This window comes from Vitis riparia, unplaced genomic scaffold, assembly GCF_004353265.1.
Source record: "Vitis riparia cultivar Riparia Gloire de Montpellier isolate 1030 unplaced genomic scaffold, EGFV_Vit.rip_1.0 scaffold303_pilon_pilon, whole genome shotgun sequence".
In the NCBI taxonomy this organism is placed as follows: Eukaryota; Viridiplantae; Streptophyta; class Magnoliopsida; order Vitales; family Vitaceae; genus Vitis; species Vitis riparia.
In genome coordinates this window covers 365,108-390,551 of record NW_023269666.1, presented here as the reverse complement: position 1 = coordinate 390,551, position 25,444 = coordinate 365,108, and the positions used below count along the sequence as shown (strand labels likewise).

At 36.6% G+C, this 25,444-nt stretch overlaps 1 protein-coding gene across 1 annotated transcript; it reads right to left on the bottom strand.

Annotated features, from left to right (window-relative positions):
* Positions 1–15,784: 15,784 nt before the first annotated feature.
* Positions 15,785–24,451, bottom strand: LOC117909735. The gene is made up of 2 exons (XM_034823797.1): positions 24,400–24,451; positions 15,785–16,527 (listed from the first exon to the last, which is right to left on the bottom strand). The coding sequence occupies exons 1-2, from the start codon at positions 24,449–24,451 to the stop codon at positions 15,785–15,787; spliced, it is 795 nt and encodes a 264-aa protein (XP_034679688.1).
* Between the last annotated feature and the right edge of the window lie 993 nt (positions 24,452–25,444).

The window sequence follows — 25,444 nt, the reverse complement described above, 5'->3', positions numbered from 1 at the left end:
AATCGATTGATATGTTGTAACCTACCAAAAAAACCCCTGGTCTCTTTCTCAGTCTTCGACACAGGCATGTCAAATATGGCTCTGATTTTATCTAGGTCAACCTTTATGTCTTGCTCACTGACTATATGCCCCAATAATTTTCCAAAAGTCACTCCAAAGGTGCATTTCTCGGGATTCAGCCTCAATCTAAATTTCTGGATCCTCTCAAAGAATCCGTTTAGAGCTGCTAGGTGATTTGCTCTACCTCGGGATTTCACAATCATATCATCCACATAAACTTCAACATCTCTATGCATCATGTCTTGAAACAAGGTAATAGCGACCCTCTGATAAGTGGTTCCTGCATTCTTCAACCCAAATGGGATAACCCTATAACAATAGGTACCCCACTCAGTAATAAATGATGTCTTCTCCATATCCTCTAAAGCCATCAAAATCTGATTATACCCTGAAAACCCATCCATGAAAGACAACATTGAATGGCCCATGGTACTATCGAGCAACAAATCAATATGTGGGAGAGGAAAGTCATCTTTAGGGCTGGCTTTATTAAGGTCTTTGAAGTTAACACAAACTCTAACTTTGCCATCCTTTTTAGAAACAGGGACAATGTTAGCCAACCACTCCGGATACTCGACCACTAATATAAATCCAACATTGAGCTGTTTTTTAATCTCCTTTTTCACCTGTAAACTCCAACGTGGGTGCAATCGCCTCAATTTATGCTTAACCGGTCTAGCATGTGGCATGATAGATTAGTGGTGTTAGACTATAGAGGGATCAAGATGAGGCATGTCCTCATAAGACCATGCAAAGACATCCAAGTATGACCTGAGTAAATGAATAAGTCTATTCCTCTCATCTGTAGATAGGGGTAAACCAATCTTCAGCTCTCTAGGTTGATCATTTGTGCTAAAATCAACAGTCTCAACATCTCCTGTAGTAAGGGAAACTCTCTCATCTATGGGATCCGATTCATGATCAAAAGAGTCTCTATCTGAATCGGGCTGTGTAATTTCATCATCTATATCAAATATGTGTGGAGTGGGTGAATGAGGTACAGATATCGAGATACTATCACAAGAGACAGGCGAATACTTAAAAATACTCAAATCCATAAATGAAGCAATAGAAACATCGTCAGAGTGGGAGACAAATCCCGATAAAAATATCAAAAGAAAGAGGTGGGTCCACAAGGTCGGATACTCCCTTAATTGGGCTAACAGTAGCCTCAAACAAACTACCATCATCCTCTAAAAGCTTTGGAACAGTTATAGTCTAGGTTTCCTCAACAACCTCAATGGTAGACACTCCAAACATATCAAATGGTGAAACAAGCTAAAGCTAAACAATGCTAGTAATTTGACTCATGGTCATCATGTCCATCTCATCTTTGTACTCATCATGGGGAGCAACTCCATCAATCATCTCAGTGGGATCAACGACCACTCCATCATCAATGACCTCCTTTGGGAAGCATAGGGACAACAAACTAGCTCGATCTAAAGACGAATGAGTAATCACCATAGAAATAGAAGTGCTAGGAACCCTATCACTCAACTATAACTGGTGAAGTAGATGCTGAAGCTCAATCTCTCTATTTATATGAACCACACTATCCATCTACTCTACACGGGGTTGAATCTTTGATCCTTTCACAAAGTTGTTGGCCAAACTGATCCTATAGGGTCGAATAGGGTAATCAAATGTTGTGTGAGACAATCGGGCCCTCACTCTCTCCTTGAGCAGTCATGTCATGTATCGGTATTCGACCTCAGTAGGAATGAACTCAAGTCCAAATGTTGTATCATGGTCAATAGCAGCTATAAACTCACTGGGTCCTTACTGATGTAGTCCTAACCCCATGCCAGGTCGAAAAGACATACCCCTCATCATGTCAAGAACCACTGTACTACTATGCTGATCAAATGACATAACTACAAAATCTCTGCAAAAATCCTCAATCTCAAGAGTCTGTATCTTATCAAAAGTAGACCCAGTCAAAAATAGGTCATCCTCACTATGACTTATCTGAAGTACTGGCTCAAAAGAGACAAACATATCTCTGGTAGATTGTACCATGATGACTTGCCCATCATGAATGAACTTCACCTTCTGATGAAGGGAAGAATGAATAACTCCAGCTCTATGAATCCAAGGTCGACCTAGTAGTAGGTTAAAGAATGTAAGAATCCTTAAAACCTAAAACAAAGTATAAAATATGGCTGGACCAATATGCAAATCAATCAACAATGTACCCATAACCTCCCTTTTGGTGCTATCATACGCTCTAGTTGTCTGAGTAGAATGAGAAAAATCTGAAGGTGCGAAACCAAGGGCTATAGCAGTGGCTAAATGGTAGATGTTCAGGGCTGAGCCATTGTCCAATAAGACAGATGGAACTCTATGGCCTGAACAACCAACTATGATATATAGAAGGCATACGTGGTCTAAACCCTCAAGTGGCAAATCATCATCTAAAAACACAATGCAAGTGGCCCTGCCGGCCATCATCATATGAATTAACCCCTATGGAGTAGTGGTAGTCTCTACTCTGATCGGACTTAAAACTTGAATCAAAGCATCTCTATGAGTACTGGATGATGCTAATAAACTCCAAATAAAAATATGAGCTTGAGTGCTCTGTAATTGTCTCAAAACCTCATCATCCTCTCTTCTAATCTCTTCATGAGAGGTTGCACCCTCAAATGACCTTACTGCTGGTAGTGGTGGTGGCTGAGCTATCCTCCCACTACGGGTCACAATCTGTATCTCTCCCCTATGAATCATCATTATCTGGCCACAAAGTGAATGGGACAAAGGTATCCTAACGTATGATAACCAAAGGTGTAGAATGAGTGAACTGGAATGGCGCCCTATTTGGGATTAAACTGAACGGTGTGGAAACCTGAGGACCCAATGAAACCCCATTAACCTCACTACTGTCATGCAAAACAATCGGCTCAGGTAATCCATCATCCTAACTCAACATATGTATACTGTCATCCTCTATAAGGTCTATGCGATGAATATCTCCTGGAGGTGGAGGCACTGCATGTTTAGAATGGGTAGGAAGAGGGTTAGTGGTCACACTTGGCTACCCCAAGTTAACCAAACCCTAGTCTATGAAGTCCTGTATAACATGTCTCAAAGCAGTGTAATGGTCTGTGTCATGCACTGGACCCTGATTTTAAGAACAATATAAATTCATCCTGAAGCGAGGTGGCACGGGCTGGGGTATAGGCCTAGGAGCTAACTGAGTAAACAAACCACCCTCCATGTGCTTCTGGAAAGCTCGGCACAAAGGCATACCTAGCTGGGAGAACTGTTGTGTCGACCTCTGTACAAAAGAAATAGTAGTTTGTGGGGCTTAAGGCTGAGGGTATAAAGTAGGAGGTCTCTCTATGACATGTGCAGCAAAAACATGTTGTGAGACTGGATGTAGATAAGTAGGAGTCATAGGTTTGGAGGAAATAGGTGACCTATACTACACATGAGGTGGTGGTGGGTAGTAGAATCCAAAAGTCTGCCCAACTGTCTGATAGCGTTTAGGAGGTCTCAACCTTGCTGAACTGATAGCACCAACATCTCCTAATCTCTGTCCTCCTAAAGGCTTCTTCCCCTTAAAGTCAGTAGGGGAAGACTCGAGCCATAATCCCTATTTATATCCTCATTTATACCATATAAAGTCTGTACCAAAGATCCGAAATCTGTATCAGGAAATCCCATCAAGTGCCTAGCAAACTTAGGCTGTAATCTCCTCATGATCATATTAATCTATTCCTTCTCTGAAGGACGATCAATTATCTATGAAATCTTCTTCCTCCAGCGGGAGATAAATAAGGTGACTGACTCCTCTGGCCTCTGTCTCAAAGCCTCTAACTCTCTCCTCGAAACATCAATGACGATATTAAATGCAAATTGTCTCAAGAACTCTTGGGCCAAATCATCCCAAGTCCTATAACGTGATACATCCAATGAAGCGAACCAACGTTGTGCTGCACCACTCAAGGACATAGGGAAAAACATAACCATCTATGCCTCATCCAGTCTGTGGGCCCTCATAACCGTACTATAGAGCCTCAAATGGATGCGAGGGCAACTTATGCCCATGTATCTCTCTATCTTAGGCATCCTAAACTTGGCCGGTAAACTGGCCACTAGTACTTCATCAAAATCTTCTCAGGTAATAACTTTGTATGATGGAAATGAGGGAATTAATTGGTTGATTATAGATACCTAAGTAGGTTAGGTAATTCAAAAATAGCACGCTAAACAAGAAAACTAATCACAAATCATAAAAAAGATTTAGGGTGTGTACCTGGACTGCTTCTTAAGCACTATCACAAGACATTAATGGTTAGTTTGGAAAATAAAACACATAACATGTATTTTACCCTAGTCTCTTAATCAAACATGGCAAGCTAAACAGAAAATAAAAAAAACATGTTGAACAAGCTGATAATCGCATACGAAGCAATACATAACGATCATATACAAAGCAATACATAATTTATGGAATTAAGATACGAAGGTAAGAAGTGTACTTGAATAGCGTAGGTAACTTGTAACGTGCTTCCACAAGACATAAGGAGTTAGATAATAAATAATAAAATAAAGAAATCCTAGCATGTTTGTTATCTAATTAGCATAGCAAAAATGATAAAAGTATACGAAATCATCAATTATCACATACATCTTGTATATAATTCCTAAAAAAAAAAAAAAAAAAGATATGATTACAACAAGTGGCAAAGGTGGCAGTAAAGATGAGTTTTGAAAAGATTTTCTTATGTAGGGGTTTCACCAATTCCCCAATTGATATACACAAATCTAGCTTAGAATTATCCCATTTGTTTGAGACCATAAGCTTGGATTCATGTCTTACTCAAAACCATAATTTTTATTGAAAACTAAGAAAGGTGTAAACCGATTAAGACATGGTTGCATAATATTTAAGAAAATGAGATCTTGATTCTAAGGACTCTAAATGAATTTTTTTTCAAAATAGATTTTCAAATGGATCTTTTGAGAACAATATTTTACTTTAAAATAAAAGGAATTAATTTGAAAATAAGAAAACATAAGAAATAGAATACCAAGCAAAATAAAAGAAAACAAAATCACAAAGTAAAATTTTTTTGATAACCAATCAAGCTAAAGTGGTGAGAATGGAGACCACTCTTCACTATTTTCCGATGGCCTTAAAAAAAAAGGATTTGACTAACAACCACTAAGGCAACAAACTAATGGCTTTCAAATCAAACAAACTAACGAAATATTAACCGAAACTAACATCTAGAATTCAAGAAGTGCATGAACTAAGATAAAAACCAATCAAGGATTAAAACCAACAAACTTAACATATGGAGATGATAACATGGGATCAATTAAAGTAAATTAACACTCAAGCGAATCAAAAACCAAAGTTTAGCAAACTTGAAAATATGAAAACAATAATATGCAATTAACTAGATTGATTAGCTAAAATTCCAGAAAACTCAAACTAAATATTAATAGATCAAAACCAAAATTACCATACTTAAAACATGAAAATATTAACATGTGATTAACTAAATTAATTGACCAAAACTCTAAAACACTCGAACTAAATATTAATGGATCAAAATTAAAATTACCATATGTAAAACATGAAAATAATAACATGTGATTAACTAAAATTATAATCAACTACAAAATTGAATGTAAATGGATTAAAATCAAAATTAACGAAATCGAAAACACACAAACACATTTAAACTAAAAAAAATAAAATTAAAGCTAAATTAAATTGGAATGAAAAATATCAACTTCATCTAATAAGATTGATTAAACTGTTGAATTAAAATTACAAACACATCTAAACTAAAACAAACAAATAAATAAGTAAATTAAAACTAAACTAAATCGGAATTAAAAACATGAAATTTATCTAAGAGGTTTAATCATACAATTGAATTAAAATCACAAACTCATTCAAATCATAGAATAAGTTAAAACTAAACTAAATTGAAATTAAACTTTATCTAATAAGATTAATTAAACTAATAAATTAAAATCAACAACGAATCTGAACTAAAGAATAAATTAAGACTAAACTAATTGGAATTAAAAACACGAATTTTATCTGACATGATTATTTAAACTATTGAATTAAAATCACTAACACAGTTAAACTAAAAGATAGATTAAAACTAAACTAATTTGGGATTAAAAAAATATAAACTTTATCACAAAGGATTAATTAAACTATTGAATTAAAATCACAAACACGTTTAAACTAATAGATAGATTAAAAATAAACTAGCATGGAACTAAAAACATAAGCTTTACGATTATTTAAACTAATGAACCACAATCACAAAAAAAAAAAAAAAAAAAATTAATCTAAGGGATAAATAAAAATTGTACGAATTGAGATTAAAAAAAATTATCACAAAGAATTAATTAAACCAATAAACTTAAAATCAAAGCTAAAAAAATGCTCTATTGAAAACTAACCTGTGCTGTGGAGAGGGTTCTCTCGTGCGTTTTAGTCCTTCCTTTTGATCTGTGGAGAAAAATCCTCTCTTGGTGTGTCGAAGTGGCAACCCAATTTGTCTTCTGAAGTCCTCTGCTGCTCTCCAAAATCTGTGTGTGCTCTCCCAGTGTTCTTTTCCCCGTTCTTCTATTTTTATTTATATGGCAGCACATTCCTTCTATGGAATATTTTGTTTCCTTTTTTAAATGCTCGTGGATACGGGAAGTGCATATATGCAGCCCTTGTCTTGTTTGGTAAGTGACCAAATCTCGTGATCATTTTCACATTAACCCCAAGATTCAAAGCCCTCCTTATTGTCTCTGCACTATCATGTCTAGGTGGGTCGAAGAGAGGCATGTGGCCAACAAACTGCCATAAACCTCCTAAGCTCTCCTTCATTCCATCAGGAACTTCCTGGTATGCCACTGCAAGAGATCGCAACCCCCTATTTGCAAACTTATTGATCACAACATGAACTCTACGTTCTATTTCTGGCTTGTTGTGGGCGAGATTCAGAATTTGCTCTGGTGCACCTTTGCTGACCTAATGCCTTTTTCCTTGGCCATCAATATATGTAAGAGATGTTTGCTTATATGTTAGGTTAAATGGAAAGGAAGTGAACCTCTTGAATACCAGTTCGTGCCTCCCTAGGATCAGCCAACATCCCCACTATTAGACGAAGATGGTGGAGGAGAGGACATTGACGCTGGAGACAAGTTAAGTGAAGGCGACGGAGAAGATTCCAAAGCCAGTAGTGGGGTCGACGGTGATCCAAAATATGGAGATGACGAAGGAGCGGTTGGCGAAAGGGGCAGAGACAATGCATGTGGCGATAGAGCAACATCTTCGGCACCGCTTTCAGGAGCCGGTGTAGATGGCAACTCTGGCAGATCTATAGCGATAGTGAACTCCACTAAAAGTAACAATGAAATAAGCGCAATGCAGAATTTGAACAATCTCGCTAAGAATTCTCAAGAATTCCAAAACGGTGGTGATATCTTATTCTCTAAAAAACAATGGATCTCCAAAGAAAAATGGTGATTCCATCCTTGAGTATGAAGATCCTGAAGCTCCAAAAATTGGTATCTGATGATCCTTTCTCACGTCGGTGAACTGCAATGGTTGTGATGAATATTGCTTTCCAATGACAATGAACCCTAATGGCGGTGATGACTCTCTATAAACGAGCCAATGAACTTCAACGGTGGCAAACTACTCCGGCAATGATGAACTTTTCTGACAAACTAGAAAGCTTCAACAGTAATGAACTTTTTCAATGCAGAATTTGTTCTCCCCAAGAAAACGCCCAAAAGTCCTACTGTTGGTGTTGTGTTTTTTATTTTTGTTTTTATTTTAACTTTTATACCAGTATCAAAAGTCACTGGAACTCCAACTGTCACTCATTCTCAGGCGTGGTGTGCATGTTCCCATGTTCATGTGTTCTTCACACCGAATCACCCTTTCTAGAGACTTCTCCCAAAAAGCTTCACCGAATACATGTTTTTATATATTCTTGAGACACGCCTACTGAAACTCCCACTTGGTGTGATGAAATTCCAGTTTGAATTTTTTTTTTTTTGAAAGTAGATTTTATGTAATTGAAAATTAAATTTTGTGTGTAATCAAAAGTAAAATTTATGTAAATCTAAAATTAAAAGTAAACTTTATGTAAATATAAGTAAGTTTTATATAAATTGAAATTAAAAGTAAACTTTGTGATTAAAAGCAAAATGGAAACTTTATGAATGTATATCACATGCAATCAAATGTCGAAGTAGCCTACACAAGCTATGCAACCATGCAAGTCATACAAGTAATGCTAGCAAAGTTTAATGGGCCGAGTGTGCTAAAGTGATCTAGGTAGGCCTAATGTGTCTTAATGGGCCTAGGTGGTTTAAGACAATGTCTAAGGGACCTAAACGTGCCTAAGTGTGCTATCCTAAAAGTGCACCTAAAAACTATCCTAAAAAGGAAGGAAAAACCTAAGTCTAAATTAGGGTTGCTAAGAGTCACAATGGGGTTAGATAAATTCCTCAACCAAAGTCTCCAATGTGGCTAAAAGGTAAGTAGTATGAGTAGCAATGGACCACCAAGGAACTACTGTAGAGCACTAGAAGTGAACTTAAAGACATGTGTTAAAGGGACAAAATGGAGGGTCTACATTCTCTCTCTGTTTGTCTTCCTTCTTTTCCGTTTTTTTTTCCATTTACTCTTTCTCAAGCTCTCTAAATTTTTTCTTTTCTTTTTTTCCCTTCAAAAGACTTTCTTATTCTCCTCAGAATCCTTCCTCTTGAAGGCTTAGAGGTCCCTTCGAAAATCACAGCCTGCCTCTTTTTCCATGCAGTTCAAATCTTTTTTCATTTCCCCAAGTCCCAGTCTATTCCTTTTTTCATCTTCTCTTGCTTCCAAGGTAAGTCTTCTTTTGGAATCATTTTTTTAAAATAAATAATTAAATGAAATAAAATAAATAAATAAAAGATAATAATAATGATAATAATAAAATGGATAAAGAACATATAATAAAAAGTGATAATAATAATAATAATAATAATAATAATAATAATATGATAATAATAATAAGAAGAAAAACAATCCCAATGGTGATAATAACAAAAATAATAAATAACAAAAATAAACAATGACTAAAAAAAAGTAAATAAAAAATAAATAAATAAATATAAGTACGTGACACATATTCATAAAGAAGATCATGCAAGCTACATAGGCCATGCGTGCCAAGCAAGCTACGTGAGCCATGCAAATGATTTAAGGTTGTTGGAGCAATCCTAAGTGAACTAGGTGCACCTAGACGGGCTAAGTGTGCCTAATGGGCCTAAATATATCTATGCAAACTGTCATAAAAAAATGTACCCGAATATCTAAAATGGCTCAAAGAGGTAAGCTATGTGAGTAGCAATGGGCTAGTAGGATCTATTATGGAGTACTTAATCAGGGCATGTGCTAATGAGACAAAAATGGAGGGTCTACACTAACAAGGTGAAAGTTATTAGCCTATCAATGTTACATCTACCATCATTGAGTTGTCAACCTATTAATGTTATAGATCCTCCCATTTTATAATCAAATAATATCCAATAGCCTTATGTCAGTCGACTCACCATAGGTCTTATCCAATATGTAACCGTACACACTAGTGCACTCACCATGGGAACCCCATCTCTATAGTTAAAACCAATCATCACTCTAATTAAGAAGTAATGCACTACAACCTCAAATAGATTGTCTTCAAATGGATTACTTAAGTTTATAAATCGGTTGTAAATAAATCATTTACTTGCAAAGAACCCATAACTTAGTTCTTCTATACAATTCCTATTAATGAGCCTAAGTTGCGCATAATATAAGAGATACAAACTAAGATGCTCATAAGAATATAATTCATGGAATAATGATAGATTAAAGTGAAATTAGAACATTATTAGATAATAAATCCACATCTGTAATGTCATGTTATGCTTTTAAGGGTTTTATCTTGACAATCTCTCATTTTCTCTTAAAGCATTATGCTACCAAAGCAAACTAGGTACACATCTGACATCTATGCTATTCCTGTGACCATCAAAGACTCTCCCTATCAATGTCTTAGTGAAGGGATCTACAAGTTTCTTTGTAAAGGTATCTTCTCAACCACCACATTACTCTTCTATACTATCCTACTTATCAAGTGGTACTTCATATCAATATGCTTACCTTTCAGGTGGTTTCTTAGTTATTTAGATTGTGTCACTATCTCACTGTTGTCATAAAACAGTGTCATGGCTTACACAACCAAAGTACTACTAAGAATCTGAATTGCTTCATTCCTTAGCACTAGATCTAGTAGGGTGTGTGCATATGACCTAAGGCTCTCTAGATCCTAATCAAAGCGGAAATATGACATTAAAAAACTAATTAGATATTTGACTAAAGAGAACTGAAAACATACAGGGATTTGAATGTTCTTAGATGAATTCTAAACCATAGAAGATGTTGATAAAGAATTTGAAACCACAGAAAACTTTGAGAAGCTTGTCTACTCAGTGTTTTTCCACTCGATCACATTTTACACAATTCTAGGTACAAAAAAAGTGTGGACTTTTCTCTTTAAAAGGTGGCTAAGGCTTCTTTCTAGAGACTCTCTTTGGAAGCAAACATGCAGAAATCTAAAGCTGTAATTCTTAAGGGGGTATTTATAAGGCTCCTTATAGGCTTAAGTGATATAAACCTAAATTGAGCTTAGGTCATTTAATCCAATATATTTAGATCCTAATTAATTAAAGAGTCCTATTGAATTTCAATTAATTAATTAGCTCGATTAAGAAAAACAATTCATAGATCTAATGCAACTTTACGCTTTTATCAAAATGCCCTTATGAACACTTGATTACTACTCAAAAAGTGCTATTTGATAGCTTGTAATTAACTCTTTTAAACACTTTTGAGTAGTAGTTATTACCTTTTAACTCAATTAACATATTAAGGACCTTTGCAATCATTTCTAATCAAATTGTGTAAGTTTTGGTGTCTTTGATATTAATTTGATCACCAAAGCAATCTGAGATTGAGGAGAGTTCTTTGGAATCCTTGGAAAAGCATTTTGAAGCTCAATAACATCAAGAACCAAAGATTTGAAGCTTTATAGTCCTTTTCCATAAGCAAATCATGAATGCAAGGAGGGAAAGCAAAGAGAGAAATCTAACATGAAGCATTCAAGAGGACAGAAACTGTCAGCCACTTTTAGAGCACTTCCTGGAGCTCAATTTATGCATACTATATTTCGTTTCGAAGCTCGGGAAGTCAGCAATCCAATGCTTCAAACGGTGCATGATTCGAAGTTGAAATGAAGGAGTTAGAGCCATTGGAATCCGATCACACCAAGCTGAAGGCCAATTTCATGGGCTGCGAAATCAGCCTTTGGCTGAGAAATGGTGTCCTTTAGGTTGCGAAATTCCGCAGCCATCTTGCACACCTGCGAAATTCTCCTAAGTGCTTTCCAATATTTGCGACCAACATTTTTAGATTTTTTGCTTAAGATATTTGATGTCTAAATCCCCATTCTCTCATTGTAATCCACCTATCATAGGATTCCTTAGTTATTAAGCAAGAACAAAGGGTAAATAACCTCTTATATATTGTTTGTAATTTCCATTACAGTGATATGTTGGGGAGCTTGTTCTCAGAGACATCTTTTGTATAGTTTTGAAAGGAAGTAAAATACAGAGCTTTGCTCTGCCTTGCCTTCTTGTTTTGATTGTATTGTATTTATTTTTTCTTATTAGCCAAACAAGCTCTGAGGATGTTTCCTCAGAGAATAAGTGGTTAGATTTTTAGTTCCTTGGAGCTAAGGTAGTCGGGTAAGGCCCCAAATGCAAGAATTGGTAGTTTTGTTGTTTCAGCTGTTAATGAAGAGAAAGTGTGATCCATTAATGATTTCTATGTTTTTAGTTAACTTAAAACGCCTTCAATTCACCTAGGCCAACACTTGGTAAGGCAAGTGACCTCCGTCCATGGAGATGCACTAGTTTATCTCTTGCGAGCCTTTGGGAGGTGACTTGAAGATAGGATTTTCTAGAATTGCCTGTCAAAATATTGTGTGAATGGCCGAATACCTTGGCCTTGAGTTTTGTATATTATATATAGACTTTACAAGGATGCTTTACATGGAAAGCAAATAAAAGCAAATAAATTCCAGCATGATTCTAGCCCTATACATGTAAACTATAATCTGTCAAATAATATATGCTAACTGTACAGAATAATAAATGGAGAAATAAGGAAACAATTGTGGGCTAAAATAAGGAAAGAAGGGTGGGCTAAATTAAGGAAAGAAGTGTGGACAGCAAGTGTGGGCTAAAATAAGGAAGGAAGTGTGGAGGGCTAAATTAAGGAAAGAAGTGTGGACAGCAAGTGTGGGCTAAAATAAGGAAGGAAGTGTGGACAACAAAGTTATCCTTTGATAGCCCCCCTCAAATTGATGCAGGTTGATCAACAAGCATCAATTTGCTACTTAGCAAGCAATGTCGATGACGAGGGAGAGCCTTGGTGAAGATATCGGCAATTTGTAAGTCGGTGGAAATATGTGGAAGAGTGATAACACGAGCTTCAAAGGCTTCACGGATAGAGTGACAGTCCACTTCAATATGCTTTGTGCGCTCATGATAGACAGGATTGGCCGTGATCTGAATAGCGCTTGTATTATCGGTATGTAGAGGTGTAGGATCGGTCTCAGAAAAATCTAACTCTGCAAGCAAACCTCGAAGCCAAATGATTTCAGAACAAGCAAGAGACATCGCCCGGTACTCAGATTCCGTAGATGACTTAGAGACTCTGTCTTGCTTCTTACTTTTCCAAGATATTACTGCATCACCTAAGAACACACACCAACCAGTGATGGAGCGACGGGTATCTGCACAACCAACCCAATCAGCATCACTATAAGCAGCAAGGCGAGTAGAATTGCCTACAGAGAAGAACAAGCCACGAGTAGAAGTGTCTTGAACATAGCGTATGATCCTACGAACAGCAGCCAAATGAAGATGACGAGGAGTCTAAAGGAACTGGCTGACTTGTTGTACAGCAAAAGAAATGTTTGGTCTAGTAATGGTGAGATAAACAAGGCTACCCACCAACTTCCTGTATAAACTGGGATCAGCAAGTAAGTCGCCCTCCTCTTTGCGAAGCTTGACATTTAATTCCATGGGAGTATCAACAGAAGTAGCCCCTTGTAGACCAGCTGTAGCCACCAAGTCACTCGCATACTTATGTTGATTGAGGGAAATACCAGAGGGACTATGATGTACCTTAAGACCAAGAAAATATGTGAGAGACCCAAGATCTTTCATATGAAAGGACTCAGAGAGATGAGTTTTGAGCTGACCAAGTAAAGCAGAATCGGAACCAGTGATCACAATATCATCAACATAAACCAAAAGAACAACGATACCCATGTCTGATTTCCGAAGAAACAAGGAAGTGTCATACTTGCTCTGCCTGAATGAAAATTGTAATAAAGTGGTGCGGAATTTATCAAACCAGGCCCTTGGAGCCTGTTTGAGACCATAAAGAGAGCGATGAAGCTTACACACATGTGAAGTCGGAGAGGGAAACAATCCCGGGGGTGGCTTCATATAAATACACTCTTTAAGATCCCCATGAAGAAAATCATTTTTTACATCCATCTGATGTAGTGGCTAATCACTGGAAGCAGCAAGAGCTAGAATCGTATGAATAGTAGTCATTTTAGCCACAGGAGCAAAGGTCTCTTCATAATTGACACCATATTCCTGATTATTCCCAAGTGCAACAAGCCGAGCTTTGTAACGATCCAAACTTCCATCAGATCAAACCTTGACTGAGTAAACCCATTTGCAACCCAGAGGAACAATAGTGGGAGGACAGGGCTCAATGTCCCAAGTGTGATTGGCCTCTAGAGCGGCAATTTCTTCCTGCATAGCTTGTCGCCAACAATCATGCTTAGCAGCATGTGAGTAGCATGTGGGAATTCAAATTTGGACAATGCAGCAGTAAGGGCTGAAATAGAATTGCCAGAACTAGAAGAGGGAAATCCATACCTATTCGGAGGTACAGACACTCGAGAAGAGCGACGTACTGACGGTGCTGCAACTGACTGCATCTGGAGCGTGGTAGGATCAGATATCGGGTGAGCCACCGAAAGAGACTGTGGGCGGGAGCATCTCGTATACACAATACCTGGTTGAAAGCTAGAACTGACTGGATGAAGATCTGAGAACTGTTGCTCAAAGGAGGGAAGGACCACAGTAGAAGAGGATGACACAGTAGAAGAGGATACAGGAAAGAAATGTTGATTTTCAAAGAAAATAACATTCCTAGAAATACGTGTACGATGTAATGTAGGATCATAGCAAACAAATCCCTTTTGACACATATTATATCCCAAGAAAGCACATCGAACAGATTGAGCAGATAATTTATGTCGCTCATGAGGAGGTAAATGAACAAAGCATACACAACCAAAAATACGAAGGTGGTCATAACTAGGTTGCTTAGCAAATAAGCGGAAATAGGGAGACTCCATATGTAGGACTTGAGAAGGTAAATGATTAATCAAGTGAGTAACAGTTTTTAGAGCCTCTACCCAAAACATGGATGGAACAGAAAATTCCAACAAGAGAGTACGTACCACATCTAAAAGATGACGATTTTTGCGTTCGGCAACTCCATTTTTTTGAAGAGTAGAGGGACATGAACGTTGATGAATAATACCCTTAGAAGCCAAGAATGCTTGAAACTCAGTAGACAAATACTCACCACCGGAATCTATGCGTAATGTCTTAATAGAAGTAGAAAATTGATTGTCAACATACGCTAAAAACTAGTGAAAGTACGAAAGACCTCAGATTTAGAGCGAAGAAAGTAGACCCAAGTAAATCTGCTATGATCATCAATGAAAGTCACATAATATTTAAATTTCTCATGTGAACTAACCGGGGAAGGTCCCCAAACATCACTATGGGTAAGATCAAAACAGTGAGATGCTCTACTTGCATGCAAAGGGAAGGGAAGAGTTTTAATTTTACCAAGTTTGCAAGAATCACACTCAAGAGATAAAGAATAACGATCCTTATTACCAGGTAAATCAGAGTTCAATACATGAGATAAGATCTGAGTATTGGAATGGCCTAAACGACGATGCCACACCATACTAAGATCTGAAACATTATTACAAGCAAAAGACTTAATAGAAGAAAGTGGAGAAAAATCTAGAACAGGTAAAAATAGTGGAAACAAGCGCCCCACTTTAGGTCCCTTCGTGATCGGCTTCCCCGTTACCTGGTCCTGCACAACACAACCATTGCCAGAAAAATTAACAGCACAATTGTTATCAACTAATTGGCCAATAGAAATAAGATTCGTGGAAAGCTGAGGAGCAAGAAACACATCAGTGAACTTAGAAGAGGCATCGCCGATAGCAGCTATGGGCAAAGAGCTGCCATTGGCAGTCTGAATGGAAGATTGACCAGCGTAGGGCCGAACATGACACAAAGCGGTGGGATTATTAGTCATGTGATTAGAGGCCCCCGAGTCCACGTACCAGAGTTTAGTAGAATTGTTACCTTGAAACCCCATTGCTGATAGTGCTGAAATTAACATCCGTTGCACCATTTCTGGGGTACAGTAATCTGGTGCAGGAGGTGTAGGAACAGAGCACGCAGCTGAAGGAGAGTCGTGTGTTGCTACAGGAGGGACAATAACCGAAGTTTGAAATGATTGGACCTGACGATTCTAGGGGCGAATACGACATTCTTTGATAATGTGACCCTTCTTCTTGCAATAAGAACAAAACTTCTTAGGGCAAGTGGCAGCAATATGCCCATATTCCTTGCAGCAAAAACACTGTAAGTTTTTAGAATGCATAGGTGGTCCGCGTCCTTGGGCAGCATAAGCTACAGTTGTCGTCCCGGAACTGCCATGAGATTGCTCCAAAATAGCTTGAGTACTAAGGTGTTGCTCTTCGCGAAGTAACTCACCAAAACAAATATCAAGAGAGGGAACAGGAGATCTATTCAGTAAAGAGGAGCGGACATATTCATATTCCGGACGTAGTTTCATAAGAAACTGATCACGCCGGGTAGTCGCGTGAATAGTCTGAATAGTTGAGAGAGCGGCAATAGGAACATCCGCTGTAACTAAATCAGCATATTCATGCCAAAGAGTCAGAAATGCCGAGTAGTAGTCCTGGATGGAAAGATTACCATGTTGAAACATGGCAATCGCATGTTCTAATTGAAAGGGACAAGCATCGTTATCCTGATGATAAACTTTCTTCAAATAAGCCCACATAGATTGAGCGGAGCGATGGGGCCGCAAGTGGGTGACAATATGAGGCTCCACTGAACCAAGAAGCCAAGACATGATGCGTGCATCAAGCACAGCCCATGAAGGAGAAGACCCAACATCCTGAGATTTGTCAAAAGTGGATGGTTTTTCAACATCCGTGCCATCAATATGACCCCAAGGTCTTTTCCCTTGAGAAAAAGTTCAAATTGAAATGCCCAGGTAGAATAATTTGTGCCTATAAACTTAACACACATAGGTGCAGAATCCATAGAAAATAAATAGAACCCGAGACAAAAGGATGGACCAAAAAAAATTCCAGAAGAAAACTGACCCACGACAGCCACAGAAATACTGAGAAAAATGGTTGCGGTTGGGTGCAGCACGTATCAACACAGACTTGATCGAAAAACACAAGAGGCACCTCCGAAACCGAAAAGACAGAAAAGAATTTGAGGGAAGAAAAATTAGCAACCTTGCTCTGATACCATGTCAAAATATTGTGTGAATGGCCGAATACCTTGGCCTTGAGTTTTGTATATTATATATAGACTTTACAAGAATGCTTTACATGAAAAGCAAATAAAAGCAAATAAATTCCAGCATGATTCTAGCCCTATACATGTAAACTATAATCTGTCAAATAATATATGCTAACTGTACAGAATAATAAATGAAGAAATAAGGAAACAATTGTGGGCTAAAATAAGGAAAGAAGGGTGGGCTAAATTAAGGAAAAAAGTGTGGACAACAAGTGTGGGCTAAAATAAGGAAGGAAGTGTGGATAACAAAGTTGTCCTTTGACATTGCCAACAGTTGGTAAGCTTTTGGACTCTAAGGAGACATCCATTAGTTATCTCTTGCGAGCTTGAGAAGGGAAGTCCAAGGTTAATGATCACCTTGAATGGAAAATGCTAGGTGAGAGGCACGAGCCATTGCAAGTTGCATCAGTGATAGGGAATTAGTGCTGAAATCCATTAAAGGGAAACATCTGTACAACACCGGTTAGAGAATTAACTATATGTTAATTCTCTAATGCGAGGAAAAGATTCAAGTGACCGGAGCTCTGTTTTTGCATGAGGAGCCTCCTTGTGAACCTAAAACTCCAAGGAACGCTTTTCTTCATAAGTAATTTCCATTACTTTCTTTTTAGTTTGCTTAAAACAAATCTTTTTTCAACCAAAGTTTATGTTTTCTTCTTAAGCTAACCTTGAAATGAAAAAGCACCAATTCAACTTTGAATTGGTATCAGTTGTAAGTTGAAAACCCTTCCTAGTGAACAATCCTAGAGCCACTATGCTATATTAGCTAAGGCTATCCTAGTGCATGGTGATATATGTTATAAATTTTGTTGATTACTCCCGTTTGAGGACCAAACTCATGATACACCAATTGAGAACGAATCAACACTTATAAATATGAAACTCAAATCTTTCAAAATAAACGTGCCACCATAAACTAAGAGTTCAAGCGAAGACCAATAAATACATATTGGATAGTAAAATAAACTAGAAATATAATATGAACAAATTTATTAATGAAACTAAAATTGTTATATCGTGTTATGCTTTACAAAGCTTTATTCTCTAACCTATAAATCCAATTCCAATGATTTTCGTTTCAAATAATTGTTTTGAAAAACATTATCAAATAAGGCTGAAATTTCTTTCTTAGTAAATTTCTTTTTTCGCCTAAAGCGGATTGTGGATTTCGAATATTTATTCTTTTATTGAAATTTTTTATAAATAGAAGGTTATGATTTCATTAGAGATGGATGCAACTTAAAATTCTTATATTTATGTATAAAAATTTAGAGCAAATTCATTTCAAAATTGGAACCTAGTAGTCGATTTGTAAAGCAGATTTTTCCTAAAATTTTGTTCAAACTAACGAATCCTTTGAAAAAGATTTTTATACACCATTCGTTGGAAGCTAAAGTCCTTCCTGTTATAAAACAAGGATAAATGTAACTCAAAGTAGAGATAAGATATATATTCTTTAACAATATATATAATATGAGGAAGGAATCAGATAAGAGAGTTGAGAGAATGTAAGACAGAGAGAATGAAAGAAATGGAGAAATTTCTTTCTTGCTTGGAGGCACATATTACAGGGGATGGGAAGCCCTTTTGTAGGCTTTCCAAATGGCTTCCATTAATGAATATTAATGGAACTCATAAATAATATTTAATGGTTTCCATTAAGGAGAAGTCATAAATAATATTTAATTAACATTTATTATAATTAATGTGGTGACATTCATTACTTCAATTATAACACTCCCCTTTGGATGTCTACCACATTAGAAGAATATATCTCATTAAAACCTTACTAGTAAAAAACCTGATGGGAAAACCTAGTGAACGAAAAAAGTACAATATTCTTATAATTATTTGAGTTTCTCTTGGTATGTTAAGATTGCCTCGTTAAAAACCTTGCTAGTAAAACCCAATAGGATAAAACTTGGACGAAGGGAAAAAGAGTACAATACACTAACACCTTAATACAAGCATACTCCCACTCATGTTGATATCTTTGAGTCGATGCATTCCAATATTCTGTATTAACTTCTTGAATGTTGAGGTTGGTAGTGATTTTGTGAATAAATCTGCTAGATTATCACTTGAGCGTATTTGTTGCACATCAATTTCACCACTCTTCTGAAGTTCATGTGTATAAAAGAATTTTGGTGAAATGTGTTTACTTCTATCTCCTTTAATATAATCCCCTGTTATTTGTGCAATGCATGCAACATTATCTTTAAATAATATTGTCGAGTCACCTTTGATAAAAGAGACTCCACATGATTCTTGAATATGTTAGATCATAGATTTTAACCATATGCATTCACGACTTGCTTCATGAATTGCTAATATTTCTGAAAGATTTGATGATGTGGCCACCATTGTTTGTTTGATAGATCTCCATGAAATAGTAGTACCATTGCAATTAAACACATACCCTATTTGTGATCTACCTTTATGTGGATCTAAAATATATTCTACATTTGCATATCCAAACAATTGTTTCTTTGATTTCCTTGAGTAAAATAGAATAATATCAGTAGTTCCGCGAAAATAATGCAATATATGTTTGATACCATTTCAATGTCTTCAAGTTGGAGCAGAACCCTATCTTGCTAATAAATTGACAGAAAAAGCAATGTTTGGACATGTACAATTAGCAAGATATATAAGTGCACCAATAGCACTAAGATATGGTACTTTAGGACTAAGTAATTCTTTATTTTTTTTCGCAAGGACAAAATAAGTCATTTTTCACTCCAAGTGATCGGACAACCATTGGAGAACTCAAAGGATATGCTTTATCCATATAAAAATGTTTCAAAACTTTCTTAATGTATGTTGATGATGTACTAAAACTCCATTTGGAAAATGCTCGATCTGTAGGTCGAGACAAAATTTTGTTTTTCCAAGATCTTTCATCTCAAATTCATTTTTCAAGTAATTTGTTGTTTTTATGAGCTCTTGAGGAGTTCCAACAAGATTTAAGTCATCAACATACACTGCAATAATTGCAAATCTGGTTTTTGATTTCTTAATGAAGATGCATGGGCATATAGGATTATTAACATACCCTTCTTTTAGCGAGTATTCGCTAAGGCGATTATACCACATGCATCCAAATTGCTTTAATTCATACAAAGATCATTGTAACTTGATTGAGTACATGCTACAAGGCTTTGTACTATTTGTTTCAAGCAATTTAAATCCTTAAGGGATTTTCATGTATATATCATTATCCATGGATCTGTATAAATATGTTGTAATAACATCCATGAAACGCATATCCAATCCTTTTAAAATTGCTAAACTAATTAAGAAACAAAATGTGATCGCGTTCATGATGGAAGAGTATGTTTCCTCGTAGTCAATACCAGGTCTCTATGAGAAACCTTATACTACTAATCGCATTTTATATCTTATGATCTCATTATTCTCATTGTGTTTTCACACAAATACCCATTTTTACCCAACAAGCTTTACATCTTCAAGTGTTTAGACTATAGGTTCAAAAACTTCTCATTTTGTTAATAAGTCTAACTCTGTCTGCATAACTTCTTTCCATTTTGGCCAATCATTTATATGTTGGCATTCTTCCACATTTCGTGGTTTGGGATCTTTATCATTTCTTATGATATCGAAGGCCACTTGGAAAATGAAAATTTTGTTAATAACAATATTATTTCAATCTCATTTTCTCCCGTGTGCACATAGTTTACCGAGATCTCATAATTTTCAGGTACCTGTGCCTCTTCAAGGGTTTCTCATTCAATTTGTGCCTCTTCAAGGGCTTCTTGTTCAATATGTGCCTCTTTAGGGGCTTTTTGCATTATTTATGCCTATTATGGAGCTATAGATTTATCAATTTTAAATTGATTAGTCATTTTGATGGCCTCTTCTAAAGTGCCAAGTTTTTTTTTTGTAATATCCTCTTTCGGGGAGTTACATCACTTGATTTGATAGGTCTACCATGCTTCAGGCATATCTTAGATTCATTTGTTAACTGTTCTACAAGGACATCAATTCATGTTGGAGTATTCACGGTTGGGATATGTGACTTTGTCACTTTCTTTGTATCAACGAACGCATCTAGTAGTTGATTTTCAAGATTTTACAAATGAATGATTGATTACTACTCAAAACGTGCTCTTTTATATCTTAGAATTAACTAATTTGAAACACTTTTGAGTAGTAATTAATACATTTTAACTCAATTGGCACATTAAGGAACCTAGCAAGGGTTACTAATCAGTTTTTGGCTAGTTTTGGTGTTTTTGGTAGCTTTTTTATCATTGAAGCAAGCCAAGAATGAGGGAGAATTTTGTGCAACACTTGGAAATAGGTTTCCAAGTCAATCAAGAGATGCAAGGAAGAAAAACAGAGAGAGAAATCCAACATGAAGCAATTTCGCATGGCTATGCGAAATCTTCGCATGCTATGCTAAATTCAAAAGGAGAGCAGCTTTATGAAAAATTTAGAGTACTTCTTGGAGTCCATTGTATACATTCTATATATCGTTTCGAAGCTTGGGAAGTCAGAAGTCCAACGCTTTAAACAGTGTGCAAATCGGAGCTGAAATGAAGAAGTTATGACCATTTGAAGACAACTGCACCAAGTTGGAGGGTCATTTCGCACCCTATGCAAAATTTCGCAAGCATTGCGAAATGACTACTAAGTGAAAGACAATTTCGCACCCTATGCAAAATTTCGCAAGCCTTGTAAAACCAAATGCTGAAGAGCCAAGCCAAAAATGAATTTCGCACACCATGCGAAATCTCACATGGCCTGTGAAATCTCCCTGTGTAATTTCCAGATATTTGCGCACCGACTCCGCTAGATTTTTATCTCCAAATATTTATCTCCAGATTTTTATCTCCAGATATTTTGTGTAATTCCCTATTTTCTCCTTGTAACCAACCAATGATAGGATTTTTTGGTTAGAAAGTTTAAAGGAGGGTTAAAAAAACCTCTCTCTCTCTCTCTCTCTCTCTCTCTATATATATATATATATATATATATATATATATATATATATATATATATCCTTATATCTTGTAAATGAGAAGAAGGAGGATCGTAGTAAGAAATATATTTACAAAGCACTTGCTCTACCTTTTCTTCGAATTTTGTTTTCATTTTCTTTCTAGCCAAACATCCTCTAAGGCCTCAAAAGATGAGTGGCTAGGCTTTTTGTTTCTTAGACTGAAGGAAGCTAGGTAAAGGATTCGGATACAAAAGTGGGAGTTTTCCTTGTTTTAAATGAGGAGAAGTTGTGACCCGTTAATGGCTTTTATTTTTATATTTAACTTAAAATCCCTTAAAATCACCTAGGCCAACACTTGGTAAGCTTTTCGGACTCCTTAGAGATCCATTAGTTATCTCTTGCGAGCCTCTAGGAGGTGGTTTAAAGGTAAGATTACCTACAATAGCCAACACTTGGTAAGCTTTTCGGACTCCCTGGAGATCCATTAGTTATCTCTTGCAAGCCTTTGAAGGGTAATCCAAGGTTAGGATCACCTTGAATGGCCAATACTAGATGAGAGGTACGAGCCATTGAAAGATGATTCACACTGAGAGGACTTTAGTGTTTGAAACCATTAATGGGAAGCAACTGTAACACACCGGTTCGGGATATAACCATTCTTAATGTTATTGTCCCCAACGCAAGGAAAAGATCCAAAATCTCCCCCTTTTGTCTAAGAAACCTGAACCTAGTGACCCAAAACTCCAAGAAACCTTTTCTTTGCAATTAATCTCAGTTACTATTTTTGGTTAACTTAAAACCAACCTTTTTCAACCCAAAATTATGTTTTCTTTTAAAGCTAACTCATAAAAGAAAAACCATCATTTCAGTACTTTAAATAATATCATGTGTCATATGAAAACCCATCCCTGTGGACGATCCTAGAACCACTATACTATGCTAGCTATGCTACCCTAGTGTATGGTGAATTAGGTTTATAAATTTTGTTGATAATTCCCGTCTGATGACTGAATCAAAGTAGAACACCAATTGGGGACGAATCAAATGGCGCCGTTGTCGGGGATGGTGCCACTTCATAGTGATATAACCTTTCCAGAGCACTTGTGATCTTCATCACAAGTTTGGTGATTTTTCTTTTCTTTTACTAACTCTTTTTTGTTTCTTTTTATTTGTTTTTGTTTTTAGTTTATCATTTATTTGTTTCTGTTTTTAGTTTATCTTTTATCTAGTGTCAGTTGACCTTAATTTTTTTTTTCTAGAATTGTTTTTCTTTTGTTTTCTTTGTGTTTGTTTCAATAATTACTAGTTGTGCATGCCTTGTTGGATATGAGATAGTAAGGGAAGCTTGGTGAAGGAGTGTCCTACCATTCCAGCAGCGAGAGAAATGTTTGGTGATCACAACACCTATAATTCAAATTGTAGGAATCATCCAAATTTCTCTTGTGAACCACAACCATGTCAGTACACACAACTTGCTCAAGCACCACAGCAAGGCTCGAATCTTGAACAATCTATTGTGAACCTTAGCAAGGTTGTGGGAGACTTTGTAGCAGATCAGAAGGCCATTAATGCTCAGCTCAGTCAAAGAATTGACAGTGTGAACAAAAATCTGGATGGGATACAATATGATCTGTCTCAGAAGATAGACAATCTACAATACTCAATCTAAAGGCTTACCAACCTCAACACAGTGCGAGAAACAACCTTATCAAAATCCCAAGGGTATCCATATTGTGGAGACTCAAAAGGGAGAAACTTCAATGGTGAGGGAAGTCGAAGCAGTTATGGTTGATCATCCCACATTCAAGCCAAAGCATGATGAAGGGTTACCTAAACCCTCAGATTTGCTTGCTACTCTATCCCCTTGGACGAGGAGAAAAGAAATGCAACCCTTGCTCAATAAGGTGGAGATACAGAAACATGCTAAGGAGGAGCCCCCAAAGCTTATTCTTAACCCGCTACCTCTAGAGATGAAATATAAATACCGAGAAGAAAACGAAGCAAAGGTTGTATTGTCAAGTTGCCATCCCCAACAAATGTAAAAGGAGGAATTCATCCTTCTTGATCCACAACAAACTTGACAAGACCAGTTTTTTGGATGGACTTAGTCTTTCTAAAGACTAGCAAGTCCATATCTTTTTGTTTTAGTTTTGAATTATTTTGATTTTGATTTCTCGCTTTAATTTTACTTTGGTTTGATTTAACTTAGATTTTTTTATGATCGATTGCAAGGGGATTTCAAACAAAGCAGAAAACAGGATAGTTCGCACCCCTGCGAAATTTTCGCAAGGCATGCGAAATTCATGGTTCGTTTCGCATAGGGTGCGAAACTTTGCACACCTTGCTAAACACAAATTTTCGCAGAGAGAGAAAAAAAAATTCATAGGTGCGAATTGCCTTGCGAATTTGCCTTGTGAAATTGCTTTGCAAATTTACTGTGCGAATTAAGTGTGCAAAATTATAAGGAGTCTGCGAACCCATTTCGCACACCCAAAAGGCACTGTGCGAAAACCAAAATGCCCTGCGAATCCCTTTGCCACCTTGCGACGCCCCACCTGAGGATGCATCATCTCTACTAGAGGCCCCCGCTACTTGATCATTGGACATCTCTTTATCCTATTGTATTTACATATTATATTAGTAGAGATTGTTCCTTGTTTTGATGCTTTATATTCTGGGATTGGATGTATTACCTGATCATATTTCATATTGTACTTTCTCAAATTAATATATTGACATTATTTTTTGTTATACTTAGCATTTTTCTATTTCCTCTTCTCATGACTGTTTTGTTTTTTGTTGTTGACTTAGGTGGTTTCTCCTATACGACTCAGACTCCATGTCACTCAGGAGGTACCACTTCCTCTCTATATTTTCAATCGATCTTGACACATTGAAGACAATGTTGATCTTGGTTGGGGGGAGAGTTGAGGAAGTAAGTATTGTTAATAATGCTAAGTTATTTTGTTAATTTAGTTACTTTTTACTTAATTTTAAAATTAAAAAAAAAAAGTTTTTACTCTACTCTTCATGGTTATTAAGGAAAAATTCTCAAAATGAAATGGGAGAAATTGAGTTCTTGTCTTTTTACATGAATATTAGAGTCGTATTATGCTTATTAAGGTTGATGAATTATTGAAACTCCTATTAAATTCAATCTTATTTCTTCCACTTTAATCTTACCACACACTGTGCACTTTAGGTTCCGCTTATAAGATGAAAAACTATTTCACCCCCTGAACTTAGGAAAATTTAGACTTGGTACCTTCGACCTCGTTTTAATAGTGTTGGGACACCTTATAAAAGGCCATTGAGCCTTTGAAAAAATAAATAAATAAATAAATAAGAAAGAACAAAGTGTTACACTTGCCTTGAAACCCGAGCAAGGTTCGAGGGGTATATGGTGAAAGTCTTTAAAACCTGGTGCCCTAAGCCTTGATTGGTTGGGAGTCACCAACCTCGATGCTCGTTACAAGGGTGAATAGGTGGAATTTAACATATTATAGGTGCTTGGGTATTAAATTCCAATCTCAAAAGTCCGGGGTAAAATCCGAGGAGTTAGAGGTCGAAAGATCCTTAAAGCTTGATGCCCTAAACCTT